The sequence below is a fragment of the Channa argus genome, chromosome 19 (assembly GCF_033026475.1).
Source record: "Channa argus isolate prfri chromosome 19, Channa argus male v1.0, whole genome shotgun sequence".
In the NCBI taxonomy this organism is placed as follows: Eukaryota; Metazoa; Chordata; class Actinopteri; order Anabantiformes; family Channidae; genus Channa; species Channa argus.
The window spans coordinates 12,807,856-12,825,217 of NC_090215.1; the positions used below are offsets into that span (position 1 = coordinate 12,807,856).

The following is a 17,362-nucleotide window of genomic DNA, read 5'->3' on the forward strand; positions in this document are numbered from 1 at the left end:
ACACCACAGAGCATTACAGCACCACCCACGTCACTGCTAGGCATGATGTTATCTGTCTACTTCTCAACAATAAACCGATTAATAGGAGAAAGTAGGGACCCTCAAAGGTGGTTTATGGGGGGTTCCCCAGTAACGTAAAAAACAATAAAAACGGAATTTCAGAGAACTATCTATCTATCTATCTATCTATCTATCTATCTATCTATCTATCTATCTATCTATCTATCTATCTATCTATCTATCTATCTATCTATCTATCTATCTATCTATCTATCTATCTATCTATCATTTATCTACGCTATGTAATGCTGCAGCATACACAGCAATGATATCCTAATCTCTAGTATTATTATTATTATTACTATTATTAATAATAATAATTATTAATGTTATTATTATCATGACTTCCGTTTTCCGTACGTGTTTGTCGCCTACCTACTTCCAGTTACAAACACGGTTCAAACTTTAAAACGTTCAGCTCATTAATATCTTTTAAACTTTTTGAAATATTTTTATACTTTAAAAATTATTGCTTTGCCTAATCACTATCTAAGGATTTCGTTTCAGCTATTTCAGCAAAAAACAGTACTGCTTTTTTCAGCTTTGCTGGTTCTTAACATTATTATTATTATTATTATTATTATTATTATTATTATTATTATTATTATTATTATTATTATTATTATTATTATTATTATTATTATTATTATTATTATTATGTGACCATATGTCTTTTCCCATGCAGGTAGTAACATTGGTGGACAGGCAGGAAGCGGCGTGGGCAGCCTCCCTGTGTCACCGCCTGCGTCAGACCAGACGCCAGGAGGGAGTTTTCCACTGACGAAAAAGGCTGCGCTTCTCGGCAGTTTGCTACAGACAAGGGAAGCGCTTCAGCTGGTACGGAGCCCCGTACGGCAGCGAGAGCCACAGACAATAGCACCGAGAGCTGTGTGTATGCGGGGATAAGCGCTGTATTTATTTGTGCCATTTGGATTTTGGATTACTTCCCCGTTACCCCATCGGCTGTTTATCCGACGCTATTTTGTGCCTCATGGTGATCGGATACTTGAATTTGTGGTGAGTACAAACAGATTCTGGACTTCGCTGTTGGCTTATTGAACACCGTAATTTGTGCTTAACCTCAGCAGCAAAGGAGGAGGAGGAGGAGGTGGGATAGTTTGAATGTTCTTTACTATGTGTAGGAGTCATTTAAATACACTATTTGTGCGGCTGTGTGAGAAAGTGTTGCCACTGATGAATCTTTGCGGCGTGTTGGCTGAATTTCTCTTGAAAACACATTTTTTGCATTTAGTCGTGTCAGTTTAACTTGACGCTTTAAATACTGACACGACTGGCTGCTTCTTACAGTGAGTTTCAACTCATTGGTTTCGAGGCCAGTTTACGCACAGGTGCCCTCAGTCCGATAGTGGCACAGACATAAAAATAATGTTTATTTAGGCGAGATTTCAACAATCCGCTGCATTCACTTAGCCCATTGATTTATTGGCTACATCGATCACTGGTTGTTCCGGTTTGCGGGAACTTCACAGCTCGTTGTACTTTACATTACAGCATGTTTTCGGCTGAGTATTCGGTTTAGCCGAACTGTTAATGAGGTCGGCTTTGTGTGTTCTGCCCGTGTGGAGTTGTTCACCTCGGCGGTGCTGGTGCGCCTCTTGTAACTAGAGCGACTCCTGAAGGCGCTACGCTGGAGCGCACAGCTTACAGGGCGGCCGTCATTAGAATTAGCATTAATTGAGGAATGGTCAGGTCAGCGGGGAAAGAACATGGGCAGGACTAAGATGTGCGCCGGGACAGATTTAACGATTGATTTTTGAGTTATGATTACATTTTTTTTTCTTTTTATCCAGTCCTGCAGTTTAGGCTGTGAGCCAGGTGCGGATGCGGAATGTGGAGCTTTTTTCATTGTTTGAATAATTTTCCCTGGCTGCATATGGATATTTCCTTGTCATGGGCTAATCAATCACTGTGACGCATCGAGCCAGTTTTGTGTCGATGTGGTTTCCAGCCAAGGCATCTTTATTTCCATCATTAGGATTATTATCAATAAAAAGCTGATATTAATATGTATGGCAGATGTGATTCTGTGCAGTCTGATTGTCTTGTTTTGTAGAGCCAGACTATATCTGCTTTTGATAAAGCGACTGAATCAATTTAATCGTCTCTAGCGCGACCTCACCCGGATCATTTTTGGAATTAGTCTACACAGAGCTGAATGATCCTTTGTTTACTCAAAAGACATTTTGCTCTTGATGCTGTGCATTTTACATGGCACGCATTTACTACTAGGTTACATTTCCCTTTCTGTCCACTTGCACACCGTCATTTCTTACTGAAAATAATGACTAACCGCTTGGTTGCCCTTTCTTGAGAACTAACTCAAGGCTTTCAAGCTCGGTGCACTGTTTGGAGGAACTTCATTAATGACAAATACCATCCATACCTCCTGACTTCCTCCTCTGTCATATAATGCTGTACTCTGCTAACCTTGTGGTGCCTGCAGCTGTCAGAACCAGCACAGATAATGTGGATGGCTACTTCCTGTGCACTGCAGTGCATGTTTCACAACCTCAGGAAGCTTATACACTGGTCTACTATCTGTCTCCCCAGCTGGGAGACGAGGTATCAGCAGCAGTGCTGGGTTCAGACAAGGTTGCCTGCGCCTGCTTCATTTTGGTCACGCAGGTTGGCCCCACGCTTTTGTGCTTAGAGACGGAGAGAGAGGAGTGAGGTTTGTGGGGGGGGGGGGGGGGGGGGGGGTGGAGGGAGTCTGCTGATGGTCTCCCACACAGCAGTGGAGAGCTCCCATCTGCTTTGTCCTCTCCCAGCATTCCATACTGCAAGTGTCCCAGACTGGAGCATGACCCTTGAACCCACCTCTTCCCTTCCTCCACACATGAAGCGAAAACCGCATGTTTGCCACTAGTGGACTGTTAAATGCAAAGTTCCTCTTGAGTTTCTCAGCATTGCTGTTTCTAGCACTCAGCACAGCTTTTGATCCATGCAAATCTGTCCGAGGACAAAAGCACAGCTGCTTTTATCTTTTATTCAGCATAGAATTAGAGAGAGAATTCAGCAGGAAATTGTATTTATTTATTTTACAACTTTATAGTCACAGTAACAGTGCACAGTCTGACTCCTGCAGCCATCACCTGTTCATTCAAGTTTGGCCTGCATAACAGATTAATGACAGTGGAGGGCATGTGAGTTCCACGTGCAAGCTAATACCCTGTCAGGTGTGGCTAGGAAAAGTAGCTTGTTGAGCTGCCTTGTGAGTAGGACTTTCCAGTGGTTAGCAGTAGAAACACATCTGGATCAGATAGAGCTTGTGTTCTTCTCCCACTATTACAGAAAGAGTGGTGTTGTCAGAGTAAAATTCCTGTGGCTTGGAGACATGACATTATTTATTTGTTTTGTAGAATCCTCCCTCCTCCTTCCCACTACCTCTCCTTTTTGGAATCGGCGTGTGCAAGGGTCAAAGCAGAGGAACAGAATGTTTCTGTGGCACAGTCACGGCGAGTTTAGGGCTTCAGTGAGAACAACAGGCTCCAGAAGGAGAAAACAGAAGCGCTCCCCGCTTTGTTCCAGCAGGTGGAGCGCTTTGGAATAACAGCTGAGTTTAAGAAATGAGCCAGTGTTTTCCCCTGCTGTGCATGAGCTGGAATCTAGCCTGCCATCACTGGCACAGCTCTGATCAATTACCTCCGTCTTCTCAGTGACAGAGCGGGAAGTGAAAGGTGCAATACCTTGAAGCCCTGGGTGACGGCCGGCCCAGACATGCTTGCACACATGCAGAAGGACTCCCAGGCTCATCATTATCACATTTTATGAGCACTCAACTCAGCTCAGTCATTCAGACACTGCACAGTTGTCAGCGTGCCATGTAAAGGCTCTCAGCTGGAGATTAGTGCAACTTGTCGCACCCACCCACACTGTTATCAGCTGCAAGGGGGCTGGACAGACAGTGCAAGGGGGCAAAGTCTACTGTGACTTGTCCTGTTGGGCCGTTGATGTCTCTGCATGTGCAGGAATGTGTATATTTAGATTTTTCTGGACACATGGAATGATTGTGATTTTTTTTTTTATTTTTATTTTCTGTGTTCTTGGTGAAAACTTCCATCAGCCTAGGAAGAACAGCGCAGAAGGTAGGGATTGTTCCAAAAAAGTGAAGAACGTAAGAAATGTTATAGCTTTACGTATTTAGTTGCATCTGATTTTGTAAAAGGTTCTTGATAAGAGGTGGATTGCACCTAACTTTGTTAGCATCCTGTTTCATAATTAGGACATGAGTTGGTTGCAGATAAAATAGAAATGAAGTGATATTAATAGCCTGTAGCTGCATGTATCACGATAATCTTATTCGACTGACATAGTTATGCATCTGACTTGTGCTGTGTAGTGCTTGTGGTGACAAATCTCCTCGCTAGAGATTTATCTTCCCAACTCTGTGACAACCGGCTGGGGAGCACCTCAGCGGATACATCCTTTATCTGCTCCCTGTGTGTGGCTGATGGAATGACAGTGATGCATAATTTAGTGCTCGTTGAAAACATGCTGTGCTCCTTCTCTGGCTCGCCTGTCCGATCACATCCATTCTCCATTTAGAGCAGACATTCACAGACACTGCTTTCTTAAGGAGCCAGTGCTCAATTCTCCTCTTTTATCTTTTTTTTTTTCCCTCCGCTCCACCCTTTTGCAAATGAGTCATTGCACGATTGTTGTCTTTCTACCCTTAGTCCCTTGTTCCATTCGCTCTCCCTGCTCTCTTGGCCTTCTTCTTTGGGTGCAGCGGCTGAGCAGGCTGAGAAGCTCCAGATTGACTACAAGCCATCCCCTTGCCAGGATTAACCTCTTGCCATTGTTTCTGCCCGTTGAACAGGATTAACAAATCAATGTGTCAGGTAGACTGCAGTCAAGAGACAATGACCCAGTTCTGACACCACTGCCCCCCACCTCTCCCCCTCTCCTCCCTCTTCTGCCTCACTGCAGCTTTTAATTAAAAAGACTTTGCTTAGCTGGCGCTATGCACTCCCTTGAGGATGCATGAGAGCTTTGTTTCCATTTTTTAAAAGTGAATCAGGGGCAGGAGTGATGGCAGAAATATTAGGTGAACCCATGTGTGCTCCTGTTTTCTCACACAGAGATATGCTTGCTGTGGTGTGGCATTTAGAACACGTGTTGTCGGATAAATGAATATACAGTAAGCAACAGATGCTGCATCCAGGTGCTTCCAAATAGGCAAATCCAAAGATGGTATTAGCTGTGGAAAGCATTTGGAGATTATTTCTTGGTCGAGTAAATTGATGGGTAGGAGTTAAAATGACAATTAAGGTGGTGCTTTTCTTTCTGGTTCAGTAATGAACAACACACTGGAGCCCAGAGGTGGTCACAGTGTGGAGGATGCACGTGGATGCCTTTTCTTTTGTTACTGAGACAATATGAGTAGCTCGACCTATTGCAAGGTGATTCATTCATCATACATGCACTGGGGACAACACTGTCTAACTGCAGCAGTAACCGTAACCCCCTATACAACCCCCTCTACCTACACAAAGGTGCCAGCCTCTTGCCCTTGACTCTGATTTCTCCTTTATCCTTGTCAAACAGAGGGCTAGTTTTGCATAATTGCTCCGGGTAGCACGCTGAAAATGACCCTGCATACCTGCTTAATCTTTTTTTTTCTCTCTTCTTTGACTGCTGACACTTGCATAACAACCTGATAAGAGAAACCAGCCATGCTGATCACACGTTTAAAGTTCTGCTAAAGTCACTGGAAGAGCCTTTGGCACATTCTGTGCTAAGGTTTGGAATTGAAAATTTAGTCTTTGGGCAGGGAAATTTGGTGTCTGTGTCTATTGGTTGACATGGTTAAAAATTAATTTTATCTTGGTGTAATGTGCGTTTAAAGTTTCCTCCTGTGCAATTCTCCAAAACTCTATGAACAGAAAACTGAGCTTCTGCTCCTTTTTGTATAAAGATTGTCGATATTTCCTAGCAATTATTTGAAAAAATAACAAATAACAAATGTTTGTAAGTGCATGAATTTCATGCTCAATCTGCAGCAGCTGTAAGAGATTTGGCCACGAGTCTGCAGACAGTAAACAGTGTGATGGTAAAATGATCCCTTTATGACCGTAAGTAAAAACCTCCTTTTCCATTCCACATTATCGAAGGGAGTGTCTGCGCTGGAATAGAGCCAGTCATGGTTTCCTCCCTCCACCCCTCTGTCCCTCCCTTAGTTAGCAGGATCACAGTCAGGAAGCAGACTGTGATGATGACCTGTCTTGTCTAGCGGTTGCCTGGCACTTCCCAGAAGTTGGAAAGAAGATGTCTGTTTGTCAGACCTGCGCGACGCAATCATGTCCTATAACCATAAAACGCACGAGCAGTAAACCTTCCTTCTCATTGAGCATGTTATATTTTCATGTCAGAGGTTTCTGCTCTTTTTCCTGGAACCAGCTAAGGAGACAGAGGGTCGATTTGGTTGAGCTACAAGAGAATTATTCATTGAATAAAATGAGATTTAAAGATATCAACAAGGCTTTAAAATGAAAGAGGGTTTGCAGACGGTGGCTTTGAATACTAGAGCCTAAATGTCATTACCTCTGACAGAAAGATTTTCCCTGTCTCTGTCTCTCTGGCTGTCTGTCTTTCTGTCTCAAAGGATTGATTGTTTTTATTGCTGAACCAGCAGCCTCTGACACAGGAGATCTGAAAGAATGTACTCAGGAGTTGCATAACAAAACCTCATCACTATGCATAGCTGTACTTATTTACTATGAGGGTCATGCGAAGCAATTAAACTGGACTTACGGCAAATTGTCCAGGCTGTAGCCTGCATGTTTGATAGTGATGGCTGCCTGAAGGGAATGATTGAGATCAAATGTCTATGACTAGATGTGGCCACCTCTCAGCTTTGTCCTTTATCTAATAAACGCATTTGCTGAGTTGATGGGATTTGGTAGAGGGTGAAGGGTCCAGTAATTGTTGACTTATGTGAATAGGTCTGATTGATTGCTTCCTGTGCTGTGAATAACTCCCAGTCTCAGCAGAGAGTGGCACGAGATAGGGATGCTTGCGGTTTCACATGGCCAAACGCAGCGCTCGCTTTTACCAACATCACTGTAAAAAGCCTGTGAGTGTCAGTGTGTGTGAGCCTGCATGCAACTTAGAGATGATTCATTTCATGTATATTTATTTTGCTCATAAGATACAGTCGGCATCCTTAGTGATCAAAGCTGTTAAAACAAGCATTCATAATTTGCTTTTAACCCCCCCCCTCTGCTCCTCTTTGTAGATTGTTCACACTAACGCCATGAGTGGGCTTCTCAAGAGGAAGTTTGAGGAGGTGGATGAGGACCCATGCTACTCCTCACCGTCACCCTCGTCCCTCTCCTCTGCCTGCTCAGGCTGGGACTCGGAGGGGGAGAGCTGCTACTCGGACACCCTGGATTCTACTCCCAGCAACCCCAGCTCCCCAGCAACAAATTTCATCAGTGAGTGTCCTTTTTCAGAGGCCATAAATCATGGAAAGAGCTGGTGTTACATGCTTTTTTTAAAATATGCTTTATTGCCTTGTCTTTATGATTTCTCAGAGGCCCTGATGGTAAACCCTTAAAAATGGGGGAGAGGTTAAGGAATGTAGGCAGCTGGCAGCCAATGGAACACTTCACAGAAATAATTTCAGACTTCTGCTATGAATACCCCTTTTGATTTTTATGCCCTAAAGCTGCAAAATGGCTAATCACATTATACTGTGGCTGCTCACCTTAGCGCCGTCTTCCCAGGGCCTTGCAGAGATAGACAGAACTTCACCTTTCCTTGAGACTTGCGGGTCAAGCTGTTTCAGGGTGTCTCTGTCTGGACCTCAGTGCCCCTGCTGGCCTTTAGAGAACCGGTCAGGTTGGAGAGGGATTGTAGTGTAGGGGAGACCAGCAAACAGTTGTGAGGTTTCCAAGACGGTAGGGACGGGAGCCAGAAAGAGAAGCATGGCAGGTTGCCAAGGCTGGGAACACATAGAGCCTTGTCTGAAGCCTGGGCTTGCACCCAGCACAGGTGCTGAAAGAGGCTTGGTAAAGGGATAAAAAAAAAATAAGAGGGTATGGGATAGGACAATCAAGCAAAGACGGCATGCAGACACATCTAGAAAAACAGATTGGGTAGGCTATTATAATCTTGTTTGTTTTGGCGAGAAAGTTGTTTGCCACTTTTGAAGTGAAGTGGGTGAAACAGCCAGGAAAGCTCTCCTGTTTTGAGGCAGTGAAGAAGGGGTCATTTGTCTCCTGTGGGTGTCATAAGCCTGACTGGATTTGATGGATGTGAAGCTGAACCTGGCAGTTTGTTTTATCTCTATTACCCCTAGCGGCAGATTAGGCGACATAGTAAGGCTATTGTTCCTGCTACCTGTGTTGAGCTGCATCCAGGTGGGTTTCTTTTTTCTGCTCTGAGTTTTAATTACAACACCAAGCACACAGACTTTCTCGTCTGGCTTCTGTTACCTTCGAGTGCAGTTGTTCAGGGTGTGTCACAAAAAAAGCTCATTGGACGAGAAGATGGGAATATACGAGGAGTTTCCTACCACATCATAAAAGTAATGCCCAACACATGTGCAGCATTATCATCCTTTTCTGTTCACACGTGCACACAAAACGAAGAAGAAAAACATCAGCTCTGGCAGCTTAAGCAGAGGAAAAAGTTGGTTGTCTTTAAGCTGGGCTCGAAAGTTGCATTTAATGTTCCTCCAATGAGGAAGTGGAATTTATAATAAACCTTAAATAATTGTTGGACTTGATCCCACATATGGTTCTACTTTGATTTCCTTATGGTTTTATTGAATTAGTCTGGTTATAGAAAGACTCCTCGTTGCTGAGGGTTATAAATGTTTCTAACAGAGAAAGGACCTTTGACTCCTGTCAGTTTCTGGGCCATTTGCGGGGATTGTCAACTTGCATAGAGGCCAGGGTGGGCCATTTTTATTCCTGCCCTGAGAGCTACACTTCCAACCTACACCCCATCCGGAAGCCTCAAGCATTTGCTCACTGGTTTGTGACCCTGCCAGTTCTGCTTCCTCCACTGTGTTGGCCACCAAGGGGAAATTCCTGTGCTGGGTGTTTTTTGCCGTGTAGTAGGGCAAGAAACAAAACTGAATGGTTTGTTGGTGATTCAGGTTTCACTTTACAGGATGTCAGTGTGCTGGGACTCCCGTGTCTTTTAATTGTGTACATGATAAGGCTTGGTTAAAGGGTGTCCTTTTACAGTCTGTTCTGTAGCATGTGCATGCATATCTAGAATTTAAATGGTGGGATATTGTGCCATCTAGTGACATTTAATAGCATTTGTCGCATCTTGGAAAAATACCCAAATTTCATTCAGTTTAAAAAGCTCCTATTTGAACAAGATGTATTCTAAATTTATGACTTCTTTATCCACAGCAACATCTATTCTTAAGAAAGCCAAGAGACCACGGCGGGGCAATGTGACCTTCGACCAGGTGACAGTATTCTTCTTCCCACGGTGCCAGGGCTTCACCAGTGTTCCCAGCAGGGGAGGATGCACTCTGGGTATGATGCAGCGCCACAGTGCCCTGCGTACATATACAATTGCTGAGTTTGCTGTGGAGCAGCAGCTCCTGCGCCGAGAAAAACTCCTCAACAGACTAAGGGAAGAGAAACTGGAAGCTCTCAAACTGAAGGTATGTAAACCTACACAAAGGATGTCATCTCAAGAACTCAAATCTTTCTCTTATTCACTTAACACTTAAGCGCGGCTCCTTTTGTTTTCTCCAGCTGACTAAGAATGGAACCCAGGAGAATGAAGAGGCAGAACGGCTGACTGTAGACGACATCCCTGAGCAGGACTTTGACATCAGTGGAGCCAATCTTGAGGAAGGCTCTTTCCTCCAGCCTTACACATCTAAACGCCGCTATGCGCTGCTCAAAGCAGCCGGTGTGAAAAAGATTGACAAAGAAGAGAAAAGGCAGCTGCATGAGCTGAGGATCTCCAGGGAGAACTGCGGTTGCGACTGCCAGGGTTTCTGCGAGCCTGAGACGTGTAGCTGCAGCATTGCAGGAATCAAATGTCAAGTAAGAGCCGAAAATCCCCTAAAACTTCATGCTCAGTTGGGTTCAGAAGTACAATGATAAGAGCAACCAAATACAATACAACTGGGGGGTTCTGTTACATGGATTTGACAAGTAATTTAACTCCCTCCTTCTGCTTGTTACAGATGGATCATTCCTCTTTCCCATGTGGCTGCACCAAGGATGGCTGCGGAAACACAGAGGGCCGCATTGAGTTTAACTCAACCAGGGTACAGACACATTACATCCACACTATCATGAAGCTGGAGCTGGAGAAAAAGTTAGAGGAGCAGTCAAGCACAGAGGAGGAAGAGAAAACGACAGGGGTTACCACCTCACCAGCAGTGCCCTCCTTCCCGTTTAGCTCCGAGCTGGCGGCAGCTGGAGAGAACAGTTGCAGCAGCGATATGACGGACTTATCCGACTCTTCGGGTCAGAGCGAGGACTCTGAGGCAGGTGAGAGCACGTGCGAGCATCGCACCCAGCTGGATGTCGATGAAAAAGGCCTGAGCCGTATCCTGTGTTTCAGCGACACAGAAAACTGCTCAAGAAGTAGCAGGGACTGTGGCGGTAAGAACTGCAAAGACACTTGCTCCCCAGATCAGCGGCAAGAGCAACAGCAGCGGCCTACCGAGGCGTTCAGTAGCTTTAGCATGGTGGACTTTGCTGATGAAAATGACAACATCGATGCTGCTTTGTTGGACTCTGTAGACGATCACACAGACAATCGAGTGACAGCCATTTCTGAGTTTTTGGATGAGAACGCCAACCAGGGAAATGCCCTATTCCATAGCAGCAGTGTGCCACACACCCCCTCTCCCACCATCGATCGTTCTGCGAGTTATAACATGGACCTGAGCCTCTCCTCAGAGTCAGACCTGGAGTTCTTTGATGGCTTTCCCTGCTTGGGTCCCAGCTCCCTTTACAACTCCCTCAAAGAGTATGAACACATAGACAACTTTTTTCAGTTTCAGTTGCCTAGTTACCCCAGCCTCCCTGCAACTAGTGACCCCGGGACTTGCCTCCTGGAGTCACTGATTGGGCTTTCTGAGTCCGTCCCAGAACCCCCTGCCACATTTACAGACAATCAACTATTGGAGGAAGCCATGAAATTGTCTGTGATGGAGTCTGTGAAAGTTTGACAATACGTGAAATTTTTTGGACAATGCAAGGAAAAAGAAAGGGGTTCGGGAGGAGACTGAACATGCATATAAGATGTCAACATGTTTGATTTTGGAGGAAGCTGTGATTTCTCTCTTGCCTAATAAATGTTCAATTTCCAGACTTGCCTTTTAAATTGTAAGCAGTTTGGGATTGATGCTGTGTGAGATGGCAGCTAGCGTTAGAAGTGAAAAGATACTAAGTAAAGATCAACTTGACCAGGCCCACTAGAAACCAATGATGGCTCTCAATTCCTAAGAAAGCTCTTCTAACCAAACCAAGATTACCAAGCAAATGCTAAACAGGATTTAACCTATACTGGGGCCAGGTTGGGTATCTAAACACAGCTGAATGTGCACCTCAGGGACTTTTTCTAGCTTTTTAGCTTTTGGAGGTAATGTATGGTGACCATTGCTGTGATGGCCTTCATATGAGACCTAAGTAGAATCACAACATTAGTCTTGTTCATGTCCTCCCTTTGGGCTTGCACTCAGATGACTTGAGTAGGTGGGGTCCTCCCTGTGTTGAATCTAGCGGACTCTTTCTCCTCAAGATCAATCCCAAGGGTCCTATATGGTACAAAGATCCCTCGAAAAGCTCCTCAATCAGCACTTTATCTGTGAAAATAGCTATGTATGAATAGGCATTGTTTTGGTTGTATGGGGTCGATTCAACAGTTCAACGCTAAATTATGGAGTTTCTTATTTATGAGCTGGGTAACTAGAAATAATGGCTCATACCATTAAAATCTGTAGCTGTATTGTCTTTATTACTTTTATTTTAAATTATTTCCTTTTATGATTTTATTTTATTTATTTCAGATAAAGCCTACTTTCACTCAAGAAGCACTGTGGTTTGATGTTTTCACCTGAAAGTGCAATCTTCCTTCCTCTTTTTTTTTTTTTCTTATTCTTTCCATATCACATTCATGCATTGCTATGGGAAATGGGACCACAAGTCCATCAGAAAGTATTTAATATGTATTCTCATATACAGTTGACATTTTTGGTAAGTTATTATGTCATTATTTCATTAGTTATTTAATTTAAGACATTTTGGCAATAAGATGGGCTATTGTGAAGTTTACTGGATGTGCCTGCTTATCAGGGGAGCCATGCCTGCCAATGATGTGTGCACAGTGCTTCCATTTAAGCTTTGGGACTGAAAACTGTGGAATCTCCCTAATCACTGAAACTAAATTATGGGTCTATTATATTGCTGCCTATAATGTAACCATAGAAAACTAAACTAATATTTTGTAACTAATTTATGTAGGTTGACTAAAGAATTCTAATCACTGACAAATTGAATATTTTATTAAAAATTAGTAATTTTCAATCTGGGACAACCTTTGTAATATGTGAATAATAGAGAAATGTATACTTATGAAGGTTATCACTCTCAAATATTTTTCATAGGCAGTCATGGTTAGATAACTTATCGAAATGCCACTAAAACAAGAAAATTGCAAAGATCAATTTGATTGTACGCAGAATTTTTTGGAAGTCTGTGACTTGGGTTACAATATATGTAATAAATTACACATGTAAAGGGTTTGTGGATAAAAACTGCATATATTATACAATTTTTATCACACACACACAAACCCTGAAAAATGAAAGAGTTGCCTCATTAATTATAGAACAAGTCCTTTTAAAGGTAATTGTGTCACCTGTGTGAACAGTTGAGGGACACTAGAGAGCTGATGTACATATCTCACCCTTTCTACAGCTGTTTCAACAGCCTTTCTGGACCCTTTAAAAATTATGCATGCAGGTCCTGTTTGTTAAAACTTGTTCTGATTAATTGTATACTTTAAAAAGTGCAGGATGCACATTGAAAATGTATTTTGCTTTTTTGCCGTTTTGATTAGTTTGAAATCCACCTGATGTTCCTATGCCATGAAGAGGGCACTGAATTTTGCAAGCAAACATTTGTTTCTCTTGTACAAAACATCAATTCTCATGAAGAAATGGCTACCATAAGTGTTTATAAATGTAATGTATTACAGTACAGCTTATTTTATTTTATTTTCAAAGAACGTGTCTTACTTTTTGCCTTTTTTGTTGTACATATTTCTGCTTGAATGGTCCTGCAGAGCAAACAAAGCTGCTTTATTTTTTACATATTCACACTTTAACCCGCTGTTCAAACAGTTTCTTTCATCTAAGCCATTTTGACAGCCTGTCCCTCCAACTCATAATAAAAAAACATTTTCTAAATGCTTGACTCTGTTGTTTGTTAAATGCTGACTTATTTCATGCTCTTCTGAAAGAAATAGGAAGATGTAAAGATATTTAATGTATTACACAACAATGTAAAAGTAATTGCAAGTCCTGCAATAGGACTTTTACTTAAGTAAAAGTACACATGTATTATTGGTTAAATATACTTATTAAAAGTACACTTTGTGCACTTCATTACATTTTTATTAATTGGTCCATGCATAGCAAGCTTGTTTTTAACCTTACTCCAGTAAGTCTTATAACAATTATCTGGAGGAAAACAAAAAATATTCTGGTGCTCCACAGCGAATATTTTCCCTCCCTTTTTTTTCAGATTTACCAAGTATGAGTTCAATTCAAATCTTCTAAACTGTTAAAACCATATATATTTTCAGTAAAACACAATTTACAGTTCACACCAGAGTCACTAAAATAGCATTCTCATTGCGTTCTTTGTGTTAACCACTGGGCTTCATCTGTGGTTTCTGGTCTCCATGGTTAGGAGAAAAATACTAACTTCATGTGATGTCATGCTTCAGTCTCCTGACAACCACCACAAACATATGGCCAAAGATTCCAGACAAGGAACAAATGTGACTGCATATAGCTCACATTGGGCCACAATTATGAAAACCTGGTTCTTATCAGGGCTAAAAGGCTTTAAATTGATGTTGCTAGAATTCATTATTCACTTTCTTTGATTTCAAAAGCACCAGGAAAGTCCTACCACCACTCCAAGTCTTTTTAACAAATTGAGGGACAGGCACTTCGTTTAAAAAAAAAAATCTTTTGCTATTTTCCATCATATAAAGTTGCAGTGTGGGAGGTGAGAGGATCAGGTTTGTAACCATTCCTACATTGGTATTCACTCAGTGACCCTTTTACTGTGGCTCCATTTGCAGATTTGTTGGTTACAAGCAAAGTGCATCAAAAAAGAATCCATGCAATAACCAACAAATTTCTGAGACTTTGAGAAAGTACGGGACTTAAAAGAAATGCAACAAAGATTAAGATCGACTCAGTGTAAAAATTAGGCACTTTTGCCTCCTGCTGGCAAAAGTAGAAACTACATGCAAAGAAGCAGTGAATGTTAAACACAAATGACTGAGATAGATGCATGTGGATTTTATTTCACTGGTTCCATTAGAAAGGTTGATCGTGCTATCTAAAAACTCCGTACAACCTGAACAAAACACACAGAAAAGGGAAAATCAAGACAAATGAAATGTGCTGACATTTTCAGAATTACAAAGAGGTTATTAGAGGCTTGCTTACTGAATAGATCCAGTCTTCAAAGAAAGAGACTCTTGTGAAGACAGTGGGTTTAGTCACTTGGTTGCACATGCCAGCTGGGCCATAACTGACAACACCATGGACTCTCCAGGCCCCGCCAGTGTAGCAGTTCAAGGGACCTCCAGAGTCACCCTGCAACACACAGAAATAGGAACAGATACAAGAAGAGACCAAGCGTTTAGAAGAAGAACATTTCACTTGCTTGAAGTCCTTAATGCAGCTTTTTCCTAATCAGGTCTGCTGGGTGGCAGGGACGATTTTTATTAAAACTGATATTGTTTTGATCAAGGTCATCAGTTGCAAGGTCACTGGCAATAATATTTTGCTGTGGAGCCATGTAGAGATTAGGTTGAATCACAGGAAAAAATAAGTAAAACTTAAAAATACCTTCTTTTTTTTTTATTATTTGTATGGTCATGGTCAAATCTGTACCTGGCAGCCTGACACGATTCCATCTCCTCCAGCACACACCATGGTTTTTAGAGCAATACTGCCCCACCAGTTGGGCTGGGAGCAAACTGAGTGCTCCACAACATTAATGGGAGCCACCTGTAAGATGTCAGGGACAGTCACTCCGACTGTGGGGGGAGAGCATGAAGTGGGAGAGTGGTCATTTTTTTAAAATAAATGTGGAAAAATGTGTAACTGACATTTAAAATCTACTCACAGTCGATAAGCCCCCAGCCAGTGATGTAACAGGTGAAACCATGAGGCAGCATCTCATTAGGGTAGGGAACATTGGCTACTTCCACATAGCCATTGTTTAGCACAGGACTGGACAGTCTCAAGAGAGCTATGTCATTTCTAAGACAAACATAAAACCATATAACTGTAACATGTAGCGTTACAATGCTGAAATATTTGTTGTAAATTAATTGTGGTAGCTCTCTGGCTGATGAAACACATTAGGATTGATTTGAAAGTGAATAAAAACAGTATTTTTGCTCTTACCTAGATCAAAATAAATGTGGTAATATAAGTAATTCATGGTATGAATATAATTCCCCCACCCCTAAAATCAAGAGGCAATGCTGACAACTGAAATATGTTTTGGCACAGCTTGCTTTCTGAAAATAAATGGGGCTAATTTAAGAAAAGGGATTGACTCATGGTAACTTTACCCTTTGGCAAGATCTCCAGTCCAGCCAGGATGTACAATAATCTGCTGCACACGGATGAACTGCTCACTGCCTTCATACTTGTACAGGTTATACTCACCCACTACCACACGGTACTGATTAGCCTGCATGCTGTCAGGGACACACAACCAGGCATAGATTAATACTATATGTTACATGTTGCATGTAAATGTTTAAGTGATAAGTGGTTGTTTTTGCCAGTAAGAGCTGAGCCCCAACCTGAGGATACAGTGAGCTGCGGTCATGATGAAGGAACTATCAATGATAGTGCCTCCACACATGTGGTAGTATGAACCATCATTGTATGAATCATACTGGAGAGAGACCTAAGAGAACACAAAGACCAGAGAAAGTGTGTTATATCAGAGATGATTCAGTGTGATTAGAAACAACACATTTGCGTAATTGGAAGATTCCACGGTGTATAAAAAGTGTAATAGGTTGAGAAAAAAGTTGGACAAAAGCATCAGACCTGTGGAAAATTACTGTTCCACAAAGCTTGTGTGGGTTTTACCTGCCATCTCCAGGTGTTGGGTTGAGCATTGTGTCCTCCTATGACCCTCGGATTGCGTACATAATGGTTCGGGGGTGCCTCAGCACCAATCAGCCCTTTGGTGGAAAAGTGAATATGGTCATAAAGCACAGTGGTAAGTAACATTGTTATAATGTTCACAAAATCACTCACAGCTCTTAAAAAGTCTACAGTAAATAATGCTGATACATTTCATCTAAAACTCACAGATGCACGACACGAAAGTCAAAAGCCAAATCATGTTGGAGCAGGAAGGGAGTTTGTTTTTTAACTATTTATATCAGTTTGAAACTGGAAGACCTTCAAAAAGTATTAGGCAACTATTAAGTTACCTGCCAAAATCAGCAATCCATGTGGATTATTCCATCTCAAAAGTACAATGAGTCTCATTGTACTGAGAAATTGAGAACTAATCAGAAGTGCTAAATGTCTTTATACAGTAGGTAGCCATCAACCATTTGAAAATCTATCTATCCATTTATGTGAATATAAATATCATTATTTCCATTTTTAATGATTTAGGAATCTTTAAGACATGTCCTCACATTTCTTATCATGATGAGAAAAGAGCAGGTGTTTTCACGGGAAGGCAGTCAGCTGTAAAGATATCACTCTTTCTAGATGCTCAAATGCAAACAGAAATTCCCCTACAGATAACTGTCTAAACAGACCAACAACAAATAAAATGAAGATTCCACACACGTTTTACAACCACATAAAATAAAATATATTTGTGACACAATACAATAAAGTAGTTTATGCATATACACTGAAATGGTTTAGAATCATCTTCTAGTGTATTCCTATGCAAAGTCTGCATTTGAAAATATTTTTTTATTTTTATATTTTGTATTTTAATTCCTGCGTTCATATTCTGCCACAACACACAACATATCTGAGGGAGCTTATGTC

The 17,362-nt window shown here is 41.9% G+C and overlaps 2 protein-coding genes across 2 annotated transcripts; one reads left to right on the plus strand and one right to left on the minus strand.

Moving 5' to 3' along the window:
• The first annotated feature begins 858 nt into the window (after nucleotides 1-858).
• On the plus strand, nucleotides 859-13,483 carry csrnp1b (cysteine-serine-rich nuclear protein 1b). Its single transcript, XM_067486271.1, has 5 exons — nucleotides 859-1,077; nucleotides 7,319-7,517; nucleotides 9,453-9,712; nucleotides 9,807-10,103; nucleotides 10,247-13,483. Exons 2-5 carry the CDS (start codon nucleotides 7,337-7,339, stop codon nucleotides 11,240-11,242), a joined length of 1,734 nt encoding a protein of 577 aa, XP_067342372.1. The 5' UTR covers nucleotides 859-1,077; nucleotides 7,319-7,336; the 3' UTR covers nucleotides 11,243-13,483.
• A 1,108-nt stretch (nucleotides 13,484-14,591) lies between these two features.
• On the minus strand, nucleotides 14,592-16,736 carry LOC137104689 (elastase-1-like). Its single transcript, XM_067486273.1, has 8 exons — nucleotides 16,658-16,736; nucleotides 16,433-16,527; nucleotides 16,138-16,244; nucleotides 15,901-16,029; nucleotides 15,447-15,583; nucleotides 15,212-15,357; nucleotides 14,762-14,911; nucleotides 14,592-14,669 (listed from the first exon to the last, which is right to left on the minus strand). The coding sequence occupies exons 1-8, from the start codon at nucleotides 16,689-16,691 to the stop codon at nucleotides 14,652-14,654; spliced, it is 816 nt and encodes a 271-aa protein (XP_067342374.1). The 5' UTR covers nucleotides 16,692-16,736; the 3' UTR covers nucleotides 14,592-14,651.
• Nucleotides 16,737-17,362: the final 626 nt, after the last annotated feature.

Coding starts and splice junctions, on each gene's coding strand:
- csrnp1b (XM_067486271.1), top strand. CDS start 7,337: ATGAGTGGGCTTCTCAAGAGGAAGTTTGAGGAGGTGGATGAGGACCCA. Junction 9,713..9,806: donor TGGAAGCTCTCAAACTGAAG/GTATGTAAACCT, acceptor TGTTTTCTCCAG/CTGACTAAGAATGGAACCCA. Junction 10,104..10,246: donor TTGCAGGAATCAAATGTCAA/GTAAGAGCCGAA, acceptor TGCTTGTTACAG/ATGGATCATTCCTCTTTCCC.
- LOC137104689 (XM_067486273.1), bottom strand. CDS start 16,691: ATGATTTGGCTTTTGACTTTCGTGTCGTGCATCT. Junction 15,584..15,900: donor ACTGGAGATCTTGCCAAAGG/GTAAAGTTACCA, acceptor TGTTTGTCTTAG/AAATGACATAGCTCTCTTGA. Junction 14,912..15,211: donor GAATCGTGTCAGGCTGCCAG/GTACAGATTTGA, acceptor TGTGTGTTGCAG/GGTGACTCTGGAGGTCCCTT.